This window comes from Lampetra fluviatilis, chromosome 4, assembly GCF_964198595.1.
Source record: "Lampetra fluviatilis chromosome 4, kcLamFluv1.1, whole genome shotgun sequence".
Classification (NCBI taxonomy): Eukaryota; Metazoa; Chordata; class Hyperoartia; order Petromyzontiformes; family Petromyzontidae; genus Lampetra; species Lampetra fluviatilis.
The window spans coordinates 13,365,096-13,380,460 of record NC_136278.1 but is presented as its reverse complement, the minus strand read 5'-3'; the positions used below and the strand labels follow the sequence as shown (position 1 = coordinate 13,380,460).

The window sequence follows — 15,365 nt, the reverse complement described above, 5'->3', positions numbered from 1 at the left end:
AAGGGAGCCGGGAGCAGGGAGCGGGAGAGGCGTGAATATAAATTTGTAGCCAACAACACGTGCCATGTGCCTTCATACTGGAAGCTACAACACCATACTAAAGCTGAACTATTAGACTATATTTTATTTTACCAGGTAAGGCCCACTGAGCTATGTAGCTCTTTTTCAGAAGAGACCTGGCCACTAATGATAGCTCAACGAAGTGGCTTATCATGTGGATATTTATAGCAGCCAAATACTCTAAACGCATGTTTCTAAATGTGGAAGGAAAACCGGAGGACCCAGAGAAATATCCACGCGACCATAGGGACAACATGCAAACTCCAAATATACAGGCGTCAAAGTTGGGATCGATCCCACGACCTCCTGCATACTAGGCAAAGCAGTTAAACATCTCGCCACCATACATACTGTGTGTGCGGTGAAGAGCAGACTATGCCTCTCTCGTCTTCTCCGGCGTCGTCTGTTAGAGGAGCCGTGCACAGCTGTTGATGATTTAAGCACCCTCTATGACCGTGCACGAGGGGCCAATGCCCCCCACAAACGGTCGTCATTGATCTAAGTTGGTTCGATGGACACAAAATGAATGAGTGATCCATGGATTGGACAGGTGGTGACCTTCGTTATGGTCTGTTGGATCCTCGTATTGTACAACTTGAGTCGCCAGACCCAAACTTAATTTATGTTATCCGACTCTCTGTTGTATTACATTACATTTCTAAGTATACTAGATTTGTGTTTCTATTTAATTTATACCTGATGATGATTGCTTGTGTTGCAATCGAAACGTCGTATGCTAGTATTTAATTTAATTTATTATTTTATATTTATACGTGACTTTACCGAAAGAACCAAAGAATAATCGCCAGACCCATTAAAGTATTGTGCATGGCAACTGAGTGAGCTACATATGGTTTGCAGAGGCATACTTCCAGCAGTGAGCATACTGTACTGATGAGTGCAAATACGAATGAAACGTCTACAGTTGTCTATGTCTCACTGCTGCTGATGTCAGTGTGTCGAATTTACTCAAAATGTATTTGCTGATCGCCTAATACAAGAGTACCACAATGCAATTCTTCAGGAACTGTTGATATTTTTTTTTGCATAATCCACAAAGGCCGTGTGCTTTTTTTAGTGTCCATTTTCAGTGTGTTGCTTGAAGCTGCATGAGCCACTGTGTAAAGGAGGGGAGGGTTGCAGGGTGAGGGAAGAGGAGGAAGGGGTTCAGCAGCAGTAAATGCCGAAGGGCAATTTACAAGCTTAGGTTTGTGCGTTTACATAGCGGCTACTTGAGCCTTCGTGTACATTCTATGGGAGGAGGGGAAGGGCGTAGCAGAGGAAGATCCAGGAAAGGGGAAACAGTGACAGTGCGGTGGCATTTACTTTATGTGGGAGTGTAAATGTATGGGAAATATGTGTGGACGGTATTCCCTCGTTATTCGCGAGGGATACGTTCTGGAGCTGCTCGTGAATCGCACATTTCGCGGACAGTAATGAATTACCTTAAATACTAAAATAAACGATTAAATACATGAGAATTATCATAACACAAAAAAATGCTTCTAAAGCTTTGAGAAGTTATCTCTATCTCTCTCATCTCATAACTTTTTCTCTCATCACTTTATCTCATCACTATTTTTCTCTCTCTCTGGATGCAGTCGTGTAGAATTCCAAATGCGATTCGCGGATAGCCAAAATCGTGGACAGCAAGTTTGTGAATAACGAGGGAATACTCTATGTGTACCGTATTGCGTTATGCATCCCATGTATTGTGTGCGGAACAGTGGCGGCTCCTGCAAAATCTCTCAGGGAGGGCAAATATCTGGATGATTGATAAGGATAAGGTCCACCCATGCAATGGATAAATTAACAGCTTAAGCATATAAAGGCAACTTCACTTCTTTAATATTAATGAAAAATAAAGTGACTCTTACAATACATCTTGTTTGTTTCTATACTCACTATTAAAACAAACCACTCAAGTTTCTTTTATTAAAGATTCCACTAGGTGGCGACAAATTATATTGTTGGATGAAACGTGCTTACGTATGATGACGTAAGCACGTATGATGACGTAAGCACGTTAGGGCGAGCCCTCCCGGAAGCCATAGAGAATGCATTGCAGCGCCCCCGTTCGAAAAAAATCATCTTTGAATGTAAGTCTATGGGACCACTCGGGGCGATTCTCAGCTGGAGGGAAATCGCCCAAAAAGAGGCGGTACTCCACAGAACGTAGCATGACGCTGATTGGACTATATCCAGAGGCACAGTGACAGCTAGCGTGACTCTGTGGTTGAATGACATTGGTGGTGCGTCGCCCAATCGCCCTAATGAAGAAACCGCCCCTGGTGCGGAATGTGTGTATTATAGTGTGTGCGAGTTTGTTTGGAATGTACATGGCTGAACTGAATATGTAGTTGTGTGTGGTATTTAAGACTATCTGTGTCCTATGTATTTATTTTCGTAAACATGCACATACCACACATGCAATACAATACAATTCAACATAAATTCGCCATCATCATCGGCTGTGGACAGTCAACTGCTGGATGAAGGCCTCCTCATGCTTTTACCATCCAACATGGTCCACAATGCCGCAGACCATCTCACTCCTGCACACACGAGCTGATCTCATTGCTCCATCTCCACGGTGGCTGTCCTCTACGGAGTGTTTTCTTGTTTAGCCGCCCTTCTGTCACCAGTCTCGTTCATTGGCCATCTTCTCTCTGAGCAGTGAGCACCGCCCAAGCCCACTTTACTTTCCTCAATGCTCGATATGTCTCGGATTTGCATATGTTTTCTGATCTAAATAATAGTCTCTCGGTCTCTTGGTGTAATTCTTCAGCTTTTGTTTCCACTTTCTTTGCCAGTGCCCTTCCTTCTGATCCACATCTCATGGCAAGTGAGACGCAATGATTGAATGCTTCTTCGTAAGTCGCACTGCTTCGTTGCTTTGCATGGTCAAACTCAGTTTAACAAACGCTTTCCACCGTGCTCTCGTTAAACATACTTTATTTCGTCATTTTGGTCCACGCTCAGAATTCGATAATTGCCTGGGTTACTATACGTCAATTTACACAGCATCCAAAATGCAGTAACATCTTGAGGAGCATTACAGAAGTAGCATATCGTCTTGTGAAATGAATGGACAGGGATGAGGGGAGGGGGAGGTATACATGTATATTGAACTTCTTTGGCACCAGTGCATAGCCAACCGTGCTAATCTGAGGTGCAGAGGAAGGACAACAAAAAAAGCATTTCGAAAGAAGCAAGAAAGAAATAAAGTGACAGTAGTGAGGTGAGTACTGCCATGCGAGTGGCATGAGGCACGTGGGATGTGGGAACATTCATAAGTGAAGGACAGGAAGTCTTTGAAGGAACTTTCACCGCTGTATGGAGTAATCAAGGCCTCCTGCAGACAATGCTGCTTCACTTATGATCAGTGTACGATCGTTAGGTGTGTAGTGGGTTCGAATTAGGTGCACACACACAGCTTGGAGGCAACACTACTCATTAGAACGGTAAGTAATATAACACTGTACATAAGGTGGTGACCACCTTCCTCAACTCACTAACACTCTGGAACACTATACAGCGTGACCAGGGCAGGCAACGGGCTGCCTGGTCACGGACGTCGACCTGGGACTTGAGGACCGATGAAGGCGTCTTCACTTCGGTGTTGAACAGCCCTGCTCTGCGTTCACACCCCGCTTATAACCGCTCCGGCGTGGCCAGCTCCGCCCAGGCCACGCCTCCCTTTCCCAACCTCTGGGAAGGTCCAGGTCCTCCACCACGTGACCCCCAGGCTCCCCCTTGGGGCCCTTGGCCCTCGTACGGGCCGACACAGTAGTGACGTCCTATGTCACTACAGGTGCATGAAACAACCATAATTCGACCACATGACATTGTAACCCTCATAACCCATCAATATGCTACTGCAGTCATGGCACCAGTTTGACATTCTATCACTGTAGAAGTCCAGGTTCTGGAAGTTCTAACCCAGCACATATCAAGTTCCACTGTCATTCTTGTTCTGTCACTTCTTGGCTTATTGGCATCGTTTGTTTCACCAACCTTGAGTGACTCGACCCACTTTCTGACATTTATTTCCCACGTGCAGGTGTTCCCATACACAGCACACCACATTCTGCCATAAATCACAGCAGCCTCAACATTCTCCTTCACTAGATATGCGATCATAGCTTTCCACCTGAAAAGTGTGTCTATTGCACCCATTTTGTTTATGGTCTGTGCTGTCTTGCCGTCCCTTAGTCTTCATGTCTCTCTCCCTCTCTGTGTCTCTACAAGTCTCTGGCAATGTCTCTGTATCTGGCTCCCTCCATCTCCAGCTCTGTCTTAACGCCTCTCTTTATTTGTGTCGCTCTTCATTCATCTTTTGATGTCACGTTCTGTCTTTATTTTAGTTTTTGCGTATCACTCTTTCCCTTAGCATTTATTCACGTTTATTTCCACGTACCTGTAAATGTTTGCATACAATATATACATATATATGTGTACTCTATACCTTTGTGTGTGTATGTACGTGTCCTTAATGATCATGAGCAGGGACAGGGACGAATTATGGCCCAAAGCCTTGCACAGAGCCTGCACAAAATCTCCATCCCCTCTTGGCAGTTCACTGGGGAGGTCATCTGTGCTCGATGCTTTACGCGGTCACAGGCTCCTGATTGTCATTCACAGCACAGTTAGAAGGGGATCCCAGCCTTGCGCTTACAGGCTGTAAGCTGCTCCTGCGACATATGAGGATTGCCAACCCCTTCTGTCAGGTCCCCCCTTGTCCCATGGTGTTTTGGACTGAGGCTTCCACCCCAAGACCAGACGTATGTATGTTCAACTTCTTTCGCACCGTACTTAGCCAACCATGCTAATCGGAGTGCAGGGGAAGAACAACAAACTAAAGACATAAGGTAGATTATCTGAGCCCTGATGGGCCTTCTTCATAGTAGAAGAAGGGACATCACTCGAAACGTCGCCTATTATGTAGTTTTACTTTTAAGGCCCACAGCATTATTGACGAATGTGTTGAGTTGGTTTTTTTGACACTTGTGCTTGTGTACCACTGACAATGCAGCAGCAGTATCACCAAATAATTGAACGCATGTACTATATGTATATAGAAAATGTTGATGATAACAACTCGGCCTCTTCTATGTGCTGTGCAGAATGGCAATTTCCGGAAATGTTTCCCATTACATACTTTCTCTTTTGAAGGCAGCGTTATTGACAAATGTGTTGAGTTTTCGTGTTAATTACACACGTATACAGTTTGCTAACGACATTGATTTGGTGCCCAAAAAGCAAACTCTGTCCATGGCGCTGAGATCATCAAGGACGTGGCCACGGCAGTATCGTCATTGTAAACGATGGGCATGCTGACCTCAAGCCTGTTCATTCTGGCAATTTACGAGGCACCGAGTGGTTTCCGATAGCGAAGCCATCCTCACTTCATCTCTGAAAGCTGCTGGCCGGCCAGAACGTGTGGGTAGCACAAAATAAGGCTATTGTTGGCTGGGTCCTTTGTTCTGTTTGAAATTAAAGCCATCAAGAACCGCTGCATCAGTGTGAATGCGAAGCAGATGAAAAGGAACTGCATTTCAAAGGGCACATACGAGTAGAAAGAAAGCATCCCCCGAAAGAGCACAAACCTTTCAGACCTGAGAATCTAAGCAGGTTGAGCTTGGACGGTACTTGCGTGGGCAGCCACTGTGCATAACTGGGGTTATAGATTGCGGGGCTACATTGTGGGCAGCAGACTACAGAAAAAAATCCATTATTCTACTTGTGTATGCTTATATGCTCCCACATGTATGCTTCCCACCTTCACCCACCGGTACTTACCAGCATGCTTAAGTACGGGCAGTTAACCTCATTCAGCAGTCAATGAACACAAAGAGCTGTACATAGACATATGTATAATCCATCAATGTGAACGTAATATCGCACCATAATTCATTGCTAGCCGAGAGACGGAAGTGGAGTGGTCGTGCAGTGGTTCTCATTGCACAGTGAATCCAGTGACCTGTTTTGGTTCCTGGCCGTGACTGTCATCGGCAATTGATTTCTGAACCAAAGCTGGGGGCACCCACCTTCACCAATCCAAGGTATCTAGTGTGGTGAAGTATGGTTGAACAACCCCCATAACTGGCATAGTGTCGACAAGCCCTTCATCCAGCAGTGGATTGACGAGACGCTAAGAATTGTTTGTTATTTGTAGGCAATTAAATTTAGATACGCGCCATGCATGCGCACCAATACACCATAAACAATGTGTAAAGCGTCTCACAGTATCATATGAGAGCACCCCCAAATGTATACCTATCAAATTGGATGTTGCCCTGATATCTCACAGTTCAACCTCCACCACCAAACGAGCCTATCTACCCACAACAAACCCGCCAGGTCTGCGTGTGAGATGCAAAAGGAATAATTCGCCCACCATCCTGATTCTGCCTTAAAAAATGTAATCACAAAAATTTTACTGAACCTAGGCATGAGATCTAATTGCACCCGAATTAGGCGAGCTCGGGCTGTGACAACAATAAATCTAGCCGCCAATACAAAACAAAAATAAAGGGAGGAAAATTATTTCAAGGTGAATGGCTTTAGAAATGTATGTCATTTGCTTTGATTCACATCAAATCATTTTCACTAAATCACCTATCCGTTATGATTACTACATTGCTTCATTGGTGATAAAGTATTCCTGTGCATCAGTGCATCTGTGATGAAGTGTGTGTTCGAATGTGGGGAGCGGTAGCGTAGCGGTTAGCATGCTGCGCTACGAACCCAGCGACCCGAATTCGATTCCTGCTTACGGCCAACACCAGTGAATAATATCTAAACCAGTCTTGGGCCTCCCCTAGGTCGATTCAGCCTTAAATGAGTACCTGGTACGGAGTGTAAAGATCACCACCAGGGAGAAAAAGGCAGCAGGGCATGATGTTGGCCACCCACGCCCTCATGTGCCGTGTCGGCCTTCATAGTTGCTTGCCAACAGCACTTTCCACAACAGTGTGTTACAGGCTATGTGGGGGATCTTCGTCTTTGGCTTTGTCTTATGTGGATGTGGCATCGCGTGAGTGCATATGTCAGCACGCATGTCCGCAATAGTGTGCATAGGTGTTAGTATTTAAAATGAAGCGTAGCTTCTGATGGTAACTCACCGTTGCAGAGTCATGTTCAAAGCACGATGTTATAAAATATATATAATGATAATGAAATAGATGATAGTGCTCTTGTCAAAATTCGAATTTCGGACGTGGACATTGAATGGTCCATAGTCATCGCTGATAAGGAAAATGCAATGTACGGATTACATTTGAACTAATACAGGTGGGAGTAGTGTCTAGATGAGATGTCAGAGGTGACATCTTGTGAAAAATCGGGTTAATTTGTCACCCAACGTTTTGTAATCAACAAGAGACAATAATAATGATAATTAATGACTCTGCACGATGCATCTTTGCTACAGTACGTGAGCGCACTCATAAGCGCGAGTTCCTTTCCTCAACGCAAGCGAGAGCGCACGCACGCTGCTTGTCGCACATGAGGGACGGCTCGACGACGTACAAAAACAAAATACACTTTAAAGTTTTATGCATCGTGAAAATGTTCGTGGCATATTACATTGTGTCGTATGACAATGATAAAAATAGCGTTGAATACAAATTATGAAACGTAATTGGAAGGAGCTGACCGTGATGTCAACAATGTAGAGGGCATTAGGTCGCCGCTCGCTTGTTTACAAATGTATCTAATTTGCCTACTTGTTATACCAAAAATACAGGGCACTGTGGGTTTCATCCCGACGCTGACACCTCTATATTTGGAGTTTGCATCTTCTCCCTGTGGTCGTGTGGATTTTTCTCTGGGTCCTCTGGTTTTTCCCTCCGCATTCAAAAACATGCTTTTAAGAGTATGTGGCTGCTATAAATTTCCACATGATGAGGCCAATTCTTTGGGCAATCATTTGTGGCCAGGTCGCTTCTGAAAAAGAGCTATGTAGCTCAGTGGGCCTTACCTGGTAAACTATAACAGTTTAGTTTGAATTTTTAGATTCGTTTAGAGAAACCTTTCCTCGACCCCGCTTGATGCTCTTGGTTAGTTGGCCCCATAGGTGGAGTTTGCGGGGGGGGGGGGGGGGCACCGGGGGGCAATGCCCCACCCAAACTGGACACCTTTATTAATTTATTTTCAGTAGTTTGCAATTCAGATAAAAAATAAATAAATTATATACACCTGCCCCCCCCCCAAATCTACAAGTCAAATTCGGCCTATGGTTGGCCCCTAAATTTGTCATTATTCTCTTCCAAGCAATCCTCATGACAACAATGTATTTACGTACGATAGGGGGTTAATGGGTCTGTATTTCTTCAAGTCCCCTTTCATCACCCTTGAATTCTTATAGGAGGAAGTTCTAGATGGCATACTTGAAGGAGGAAACTGCCCTTCCGAGTATGAAAAAAGGGGGAACACACCTGGACCTAATTAATGTACCTCTGGACACCGTTTAATAATAAAATGGGTCCAGTTTTTAGAACAGAATGAGTGAACTTAAGGACTAGAGGTTTACACGGAAATGAAATGCCACCTCGCAAAACGATGCCTCAATCTGCCCAAATAGCAGGCTGCTTTGCCACATCTGTGCCCACTGCCCTGACCGATAGCACACCACAGGGAGTGTCTCGGCCTCGCTGTGTGCTGCGTTGCACTACTATCTGAGTAGTTAACCTCGCATTCAATAAACTTTCAGAGCCAGGGTGAAAATCCGACTCCAACTTATTTAATGAATAGAACGAGGTAAAACTGATGGGAAAACACAGCACAAAATAAAGCATCTGTTAATACTTGCAATATCAATACAATGAATGAACACTGCAGAATCATAACATTGTCTTAGATAACATGAATCTCAACAATAGGTCCTGGATAGACCAGGCACCTACATTAGCACTGAATTTCTATACAACAATAGAATAAGCTACCGTGTTAAATAAGGTCACTTTGTGTAATCACCATACTGCAGCCTAAATGTGCAGTGCTGCACATAACATTGAACTGTGGATGAGATACTTCTTCATCCTTGCTCTGAAGAATGCATTCAAGTTACATAGGCACAAGTCTGGCTTAGCTTATCCAACTACAAATAACATTCACAATAATGCAAGTGGCAGGCTTTGTTGTTAACTAGGCCTCATATTCATCATAACAATTTAACAGCATTATAAAGGCATTTACAGCATTATAACGGCAATCCTAACATTATAACAGCATTCCCAGTATTATAAGAACATAAACGAACTTACAGACAATGCTTGTTAAAGTCCCACAATGAACAGATGCACCCGTCTTCACTGAGATTCTAATTGTGTCTCCATTTTGTCCTCTTTGTAGTAGCTGACACCCCTGCCTCGTGGCTTAGAGAACCTTAAATCGTAACTTCCTGGTCACGTGACCAAACTCAACACCATATCAGGAAGTTCCTGTGTAAGCACACCCCCATACAGAATCTGCCGTGGGGCAGAATAGGCAGGTTGCCCACTTCCATACTCACTTCGCCCAACCACCCAGCCATGTTAGTGAAGAGAACACAGCTAATATTTACATAAATAGATTTATTTTACTATACATCATCTAACATTTGCCTTCAATAAACTATTTTTGAAAACAAAGTAGTCTTTTTTTATCTTGCTTCCAAACTCCTACTCCGTAACCTCGCCTGGGTTCTGTGGATTGAGACACTTAAGTTAGATCATGTATATACTGGACATCTGTGAAAAGAGCTTCATAGCTCATTGAATTCCTCCAGCATGAATAAATATTCTGATTCTGAAGTGATGGGGGATAGGGGAAGGAGAAATTGGGCTTGTGGAGGTGGAGGAGCCTGGGGGTGGGAGGGTTTGAGCTGGAGAGGACCCTCATTAGGATCTCAGGTGCGAGGGCTAATGGCCTGAGATACATCAGCCTAGTCCCGGTATACTCTGGAATAAAAGTAAGGGTGCATTTCTTTACCCACTAACTCCTCCTGCGATAAATAGGATTCACAGACAACAGAGTTGTATATACAAATAGCTACACTATTGCATATGTTGACTGCATTTAACACCATCTAAAGAATGTTTTAATGTATATTTCATAATGTACGACCTAATTTATGAGGTATTTCCCAGGCACCAATATGATTTTAGGCATACTAGAGTTGTTTTTGGGTTAAATCGCGTAAATATAAATGTGTTGTTAACCCCACCACCACCCCACAGCCAATTAGTAAGGTGTGTCACGTAAACAACATTTTATGCTTAGAATGTCGGAGTTTAAGCCTATTAAGTCTGATGTGACACTCAAGGGAAGTGGAAACCTTGTCTTCCCCGGCACTGATGTTGACACACAATTCCACGTACTCATTTTAGGCAAAGATGACCTATGGGAGGCCATGGTCAGGTTCAGATTCCAATTGGCAGCATTTCAGCAACGCCACAGGGATTGCACCGCAGTGCATACACAATACACAGGGCACATACACACGAGAGTTGTTTAATATTGTCGTGTGTGTGTGTTTCTTCTCCACACGTTAGAAGGGCAATCCAGATTGTAACAATTTGTTGCCGGGGTTATTCATCTCAGAAATGTGACACACTTTGTCCAATGTGCTGAAACATGTCTGTGTCAGGCGTGTCTTGTGTTGCGAACGACAAACGTGTCTGTGTGCTTCATGCAAAAAGGTAAATAAAAGATATCCTAAATTAAAAATTCTCGCTATATGTTAAATAACAAAATTCTCAAATATGTGTTATGAGAAGAATATTTTATTATGCATAACAAGACATCCAATTTACAGCATGCCATTTTTTTTAGTTAATAGCTGCAGGGGGCATAGAACAACACCTTTATATATATATGCAGTGTATATATATAATTGAGAAATTGTGATGTATAAATGAAACTACAATTCAAAAAATAAGTGTAAAATTTTGAAATTCACGTATCATATCAATTGTTATTGCATGTTGGATGTTGATTAGTGCAGTGCATAACTTTTATGCAGCTTAATTGAGTTAATTCAATGGGAAATTAAGCAATTTTCCAGACTTTGGGTTTTGGGGAGCTTCATGTGCTGCCTTTCCCTGCCTACTTGACCTGCATATTTATCCTTTGAAGTTTTAAAGCCGCAAGTATGAGTGTGAATGTAAGTGTGAATGATCTATAATTACCATAACATAAGCCGAAGTAGGTACGTGTGCATAAGGTGACATACGTATGTATGTATGTTGAACTTCTCTCACACCGTACGTAGCCAACCGTGCTAATCGGAGGTGCGGGAAAAAGACAACAAACTACACAAAATAATCTTTAAAAATGTAGCTTTCAATTTACATTTACAAGTGCATAGCTCCAGTGGCTTCCTAATATCGGAAGGAAGAGCGTTCCAGACGGCCGCAGAAGCACATCTGAAAGCGCGTGATGGCATAACCGTGTTTGTTCGATGGCGAGCCAAAAGCCTCTGCTGCGAGGATGGCTGGAGTTTACGTGATTATTTATGCTCCTTGACGAGATCAACAAGGTGACAAGCCTGACGTTGAGGATAATATTTGAGCAAGAATCCTACCCAGCAGGGCCGGAACATGGTCCCGTGAGGCAGCTGGGCACATGTCTTTTGGAGCCCCCCCCCCCCCGTTTTCCTATATTGGTGTCTTTATTGCCTTCCTCTTCACAAAATCATCCACTAGATCGTAAAAATATAGCTGTTTGACAAGTGACAATGAGTTGAGACGTGTTTGGCACATGCTACTCCGCAGCTCATTTTGTATTCTGCCTAAAAGGGAAAATGTCCGCTCACCCTGGCCGTTTGTCACGGCAAAGTTAGAAAAATCCGAAGTGCCACGAAAACATTGGGGAACACTGACTGCAGATTAAGTGCCTGCAAGGTCTCAAGCAATTTAGTTGGGCACTTCTCACCCTCAGAGTCAGACATGAAAGACTTGAATTGGATGAGTTCGTTGGCAAAGTTAATGTCCAGGTCTGATGGATATGCAGCGCAGAGTGCATTTACATTTTTCACTATGACATCACTGGTTAGACACCTGATCTGACTAATCAGAACTTCAAAGAGACTGGTCAAACACTTGTAAGCGTCCAAGCGATGTTCAAGGCATGCCACTAGCTTATTAATGACCACATAAAACGTTTCTATTTTGCACTTCTCCCTCCCCTCAAGTGTCACACCTGGCTCTGAGCTCTCATCTGCAAATGTTTTGCATTTTCTCTTTCGCTGAAGATCGTGCTTATATGACTGAGAGACACCTGTCACATTTAAGGCTGCTCTTTCAAAAGCCTCAAACTGGTCTTGTTGTCCCGCCACAAAATCCCTCAACGAAGACAAAAGCTGTGCTGCTACAGAGATGTCAATGTCACATTTTTGTAGGTGTATGCTTGTAGCATGGAACCGGTCAAGTATGACGTCCCAGAAATGTGCCATGAACACCATCTCTAAGGTGTTAAATTTAGCACATAGTCCAGCGGCCTCAATAAGAGTATCTCTTTTCTTATTATCATCATTGCACATACCACCAAAGGCCTCTCTAATGTGGGTGTAATTTCTCCACAGTGCCTTGGTTGACTGTCTGAGCACTCCACTGAGTACTAGACAGCGATTTTAACGTCAGTTTGACATCTGTCTCCTGAAATACTTTCCCCCATCTGTGTATGGATGAAGAGCAAAATGTGTATAGTGACTGCAACATGTTAAAAGACTCGTCAGCCTTTGGGCTACTGCCATCTAAGGTTTTAACACCAACTAAGTTAAGTGAATGTGCTGCGCAAGGCACATACTCTATCAGAGGTTTTTTTTGTTTTAGGTGGGACTGTAGCCCATTGTATTTTCCTGACATGTTGCTTGCATTGTCATATGACTGACCGCTACACTTTGAAAGGTCCAACCCAAGGTCCTCCACCATCAAAGTCACACAGTCTGCTAAACTTTTACTAGTGTGGCTCTCAATTGGCTCAAAGCCCGGGTTTATCACTCCACCACATTCCTGCTGCTGTTAACAAACTGGAATATGAACGTCAATTGGTTCACGTGTGACAGATCTGAGGTGGAGTCAACAATTATTGAAAAATATTGGCATCCCGAATCCCATTTGCTGTTGTTTGGTGAGTTTTCTGATCCATTAGCTCAATGAGTTATTTACATATTGACGATGACAAATAGAACACTGTGCCTCTTCCTTTTCTGCCAAACTTTTTAAAATATTCAACTAAGAATGGGTCAAATTGTAATAGCAATTCTAGAATGCGAAGGAAATTACCATTATGGGTTGACCCAAACCGTTCATCATCTCCCCTAAACACAAGTCCTCTTTCACCCAAGAACTTGATCACTGCTACAACTCTATTAAAAATGTCCCTCCAGTATTTAGTTCCCCATCAAGTAGCTGCATGATTTCTGCATCTATAGCACCGCCCTTTGTCCGCTGATGCAAGGCAAGCATGCATGATCTGTGTTCTACACTCTTTTCGTGTTCCCCTATTCTTTCAGAGTGTCTAGTCACTAAACCCCTGACTAAAGCCACCGAGCTTGCTGGAGAACAATTTGCATGCAAAACAGTACACACAACCTGTTGAGGGTGAGTACAGTAGCCACTGTCTAGAAAATTTTGCCCATTTGGCAATATACAGTTCCCAAGTTTTTTGTTGAAACTTCTAGTCTTTCCACCAAGCGCTCTATCTCGGACTGAAGCTGGGTATTTTTCACTGCGGTTTTGTAAGGGGACTGCTCCTCTTTCAATAAGCACTGACTTAACAATGTCACTGAACGTGCTTTGCCATAATGCAGAGTCGGTGACCTCATAGCACCAGGAATGGCTTGGTTGCTGATTTGATTCTTGTGAACTGCCCAACTGCTCCTGAGGTGGAAATGATGGTTCTTACTCTTTGGTTCTTTCGGTAAAGTCACGTATAAAGAGAAAATAATAAATTAAAATAAATTAAAGAGTAATTCCTGCAGTCACGAAAGCTCCAAATTAAGTATGATGGTTCTTGTATACCATTAGCTGTTGAGGGTTCGCCTTCAAAGGATGGCTCTGGAGGAATGAGAACATTACTGGAAACTGAACTAGTGCTAGTTCCTTCCTCACAGCTGACAATAGTGCTGCTGTCATTATTATTACTATCAGAGGGTTTTTGAAAGAAGTTGGCAATGAGTGGAACACTTTGAAGCAAAACTGCCTCTTTTGCCTCCTTTTCTTTTTTGGCTTTCTTTTTGTAAGCACCACTATTCCAACGTTTGTGGTCCATATTTTAGAACTAGTATGCCATTTATATGAATATATTTATAGCATATCTCAATAATAATTGCATTAATATATATATTAATAATGACAACACCATTCAAATACTGTTGTTGGAAAATACAATCAAGTGGTAGTATTTTATAGTCTACTTGTACCTAAAGGCAGCTTTGAGTAGATACAGTGAGGGAAAAAAGTATTTGATCCCCTGCTGATTTTGTACGTTTGCCCACTGACGAAGAAATGATCAGTCTATAATTTTAATGGTAGGTTTATTTGAACAGTGAGAGACAGAATAACAACAAAAAATCCAGAAAAACGCATGTCAAAAATGTTATAAATTGATTTGCATTTTAATGAGGGAAATAAGTATTTGACCCCTCTGCAAAACATGACTTAGTACTTTGTGGCAAAACCCTTGTTGGCAATCACAGAGGTCAGATGTTTCTTGTAGTTGGCCACCAGGTTTGCACACATCTCAGGAGGGATTTTGTCCCACTCCTCTTTGCAGATCTTCTCCAAGTCATTAAGGTTTCGAGGCTGACGTTTGGCAACTCGAACCTTCAGCTCCCTCCACATATTTTCTATGGGATTAAGGTCTGGAGACTGGCTAGGCCACTCCAGGACCTCAATGTGCTTCTTCTTGAGCCACTCCTTTGTTGCCTTGGCCGTGTGTTTTGGGTCAATGTTATGCTGGAATACCCATCCACGACCCATTTTGAATGCCCTGGCTGAGGGAAGGAGGTTCTCACCCAAGATTTGACGGTACATGGCCCCGTCCATCGTCCCTTTGATGCAGTGAAGTTGTCCTGTCCCCTTAGCAGAAAAACACCCCCAAAGCATAATGTTTCCACCTCCATGTTTGACGGTGGGGATGGTGTTCTTGGGGTCATAGGCAGCATTCCTCCTCCTCCAAACACGGCGAGTTGAGTTGATGCCAAAGAGCTCCATTTTGGTCTCATCTGACCACAACACTTTCACCCAGTTGTCCTCTGAATCATTCAGATGTTCATTGGCAAACTTCATACGGGCATGTATGTGCTTTCTTGAGCA

At 43.2% G+C, this 15,365-nt stretch overlaps 1 protein-coding gene across 5 annotated transcripts in view; it reads left to right on the top strand.

Moving 5' to 3' along the window:
* The window catches only part of CRTAC1 (cartilage acidic protein 1), a 709,809-nt gene that overhangs the window by 670,165 nt on the left and 24,279 nt on the right, over positions 1-15,365 (top strand). The window contains exons 15-16 of one of the 5 annotated variants that reach the window (XM_078855613.1): positions 2,874-2,933; positions 4,791-4,804. The exons of 3 other annotated variants lie outside the window; for them this stretch is intronic. In XM_078855613.1, the coding sequence (XP_078711739.1) occupies positions 2,874-2,923 (50 nt within the window). In that variant the 3' untranslated portion in view covers positions 2,924-2,933; positions 4,791-4,804. Of the gene's footprint in view, positions 1-2,873; positions 2,934-4,790; positions 4,833-15,365 lie in introns of those variants that run through there. One more of the 5 variants, XM_078855615.1, reaches the window with a different exon arrangement.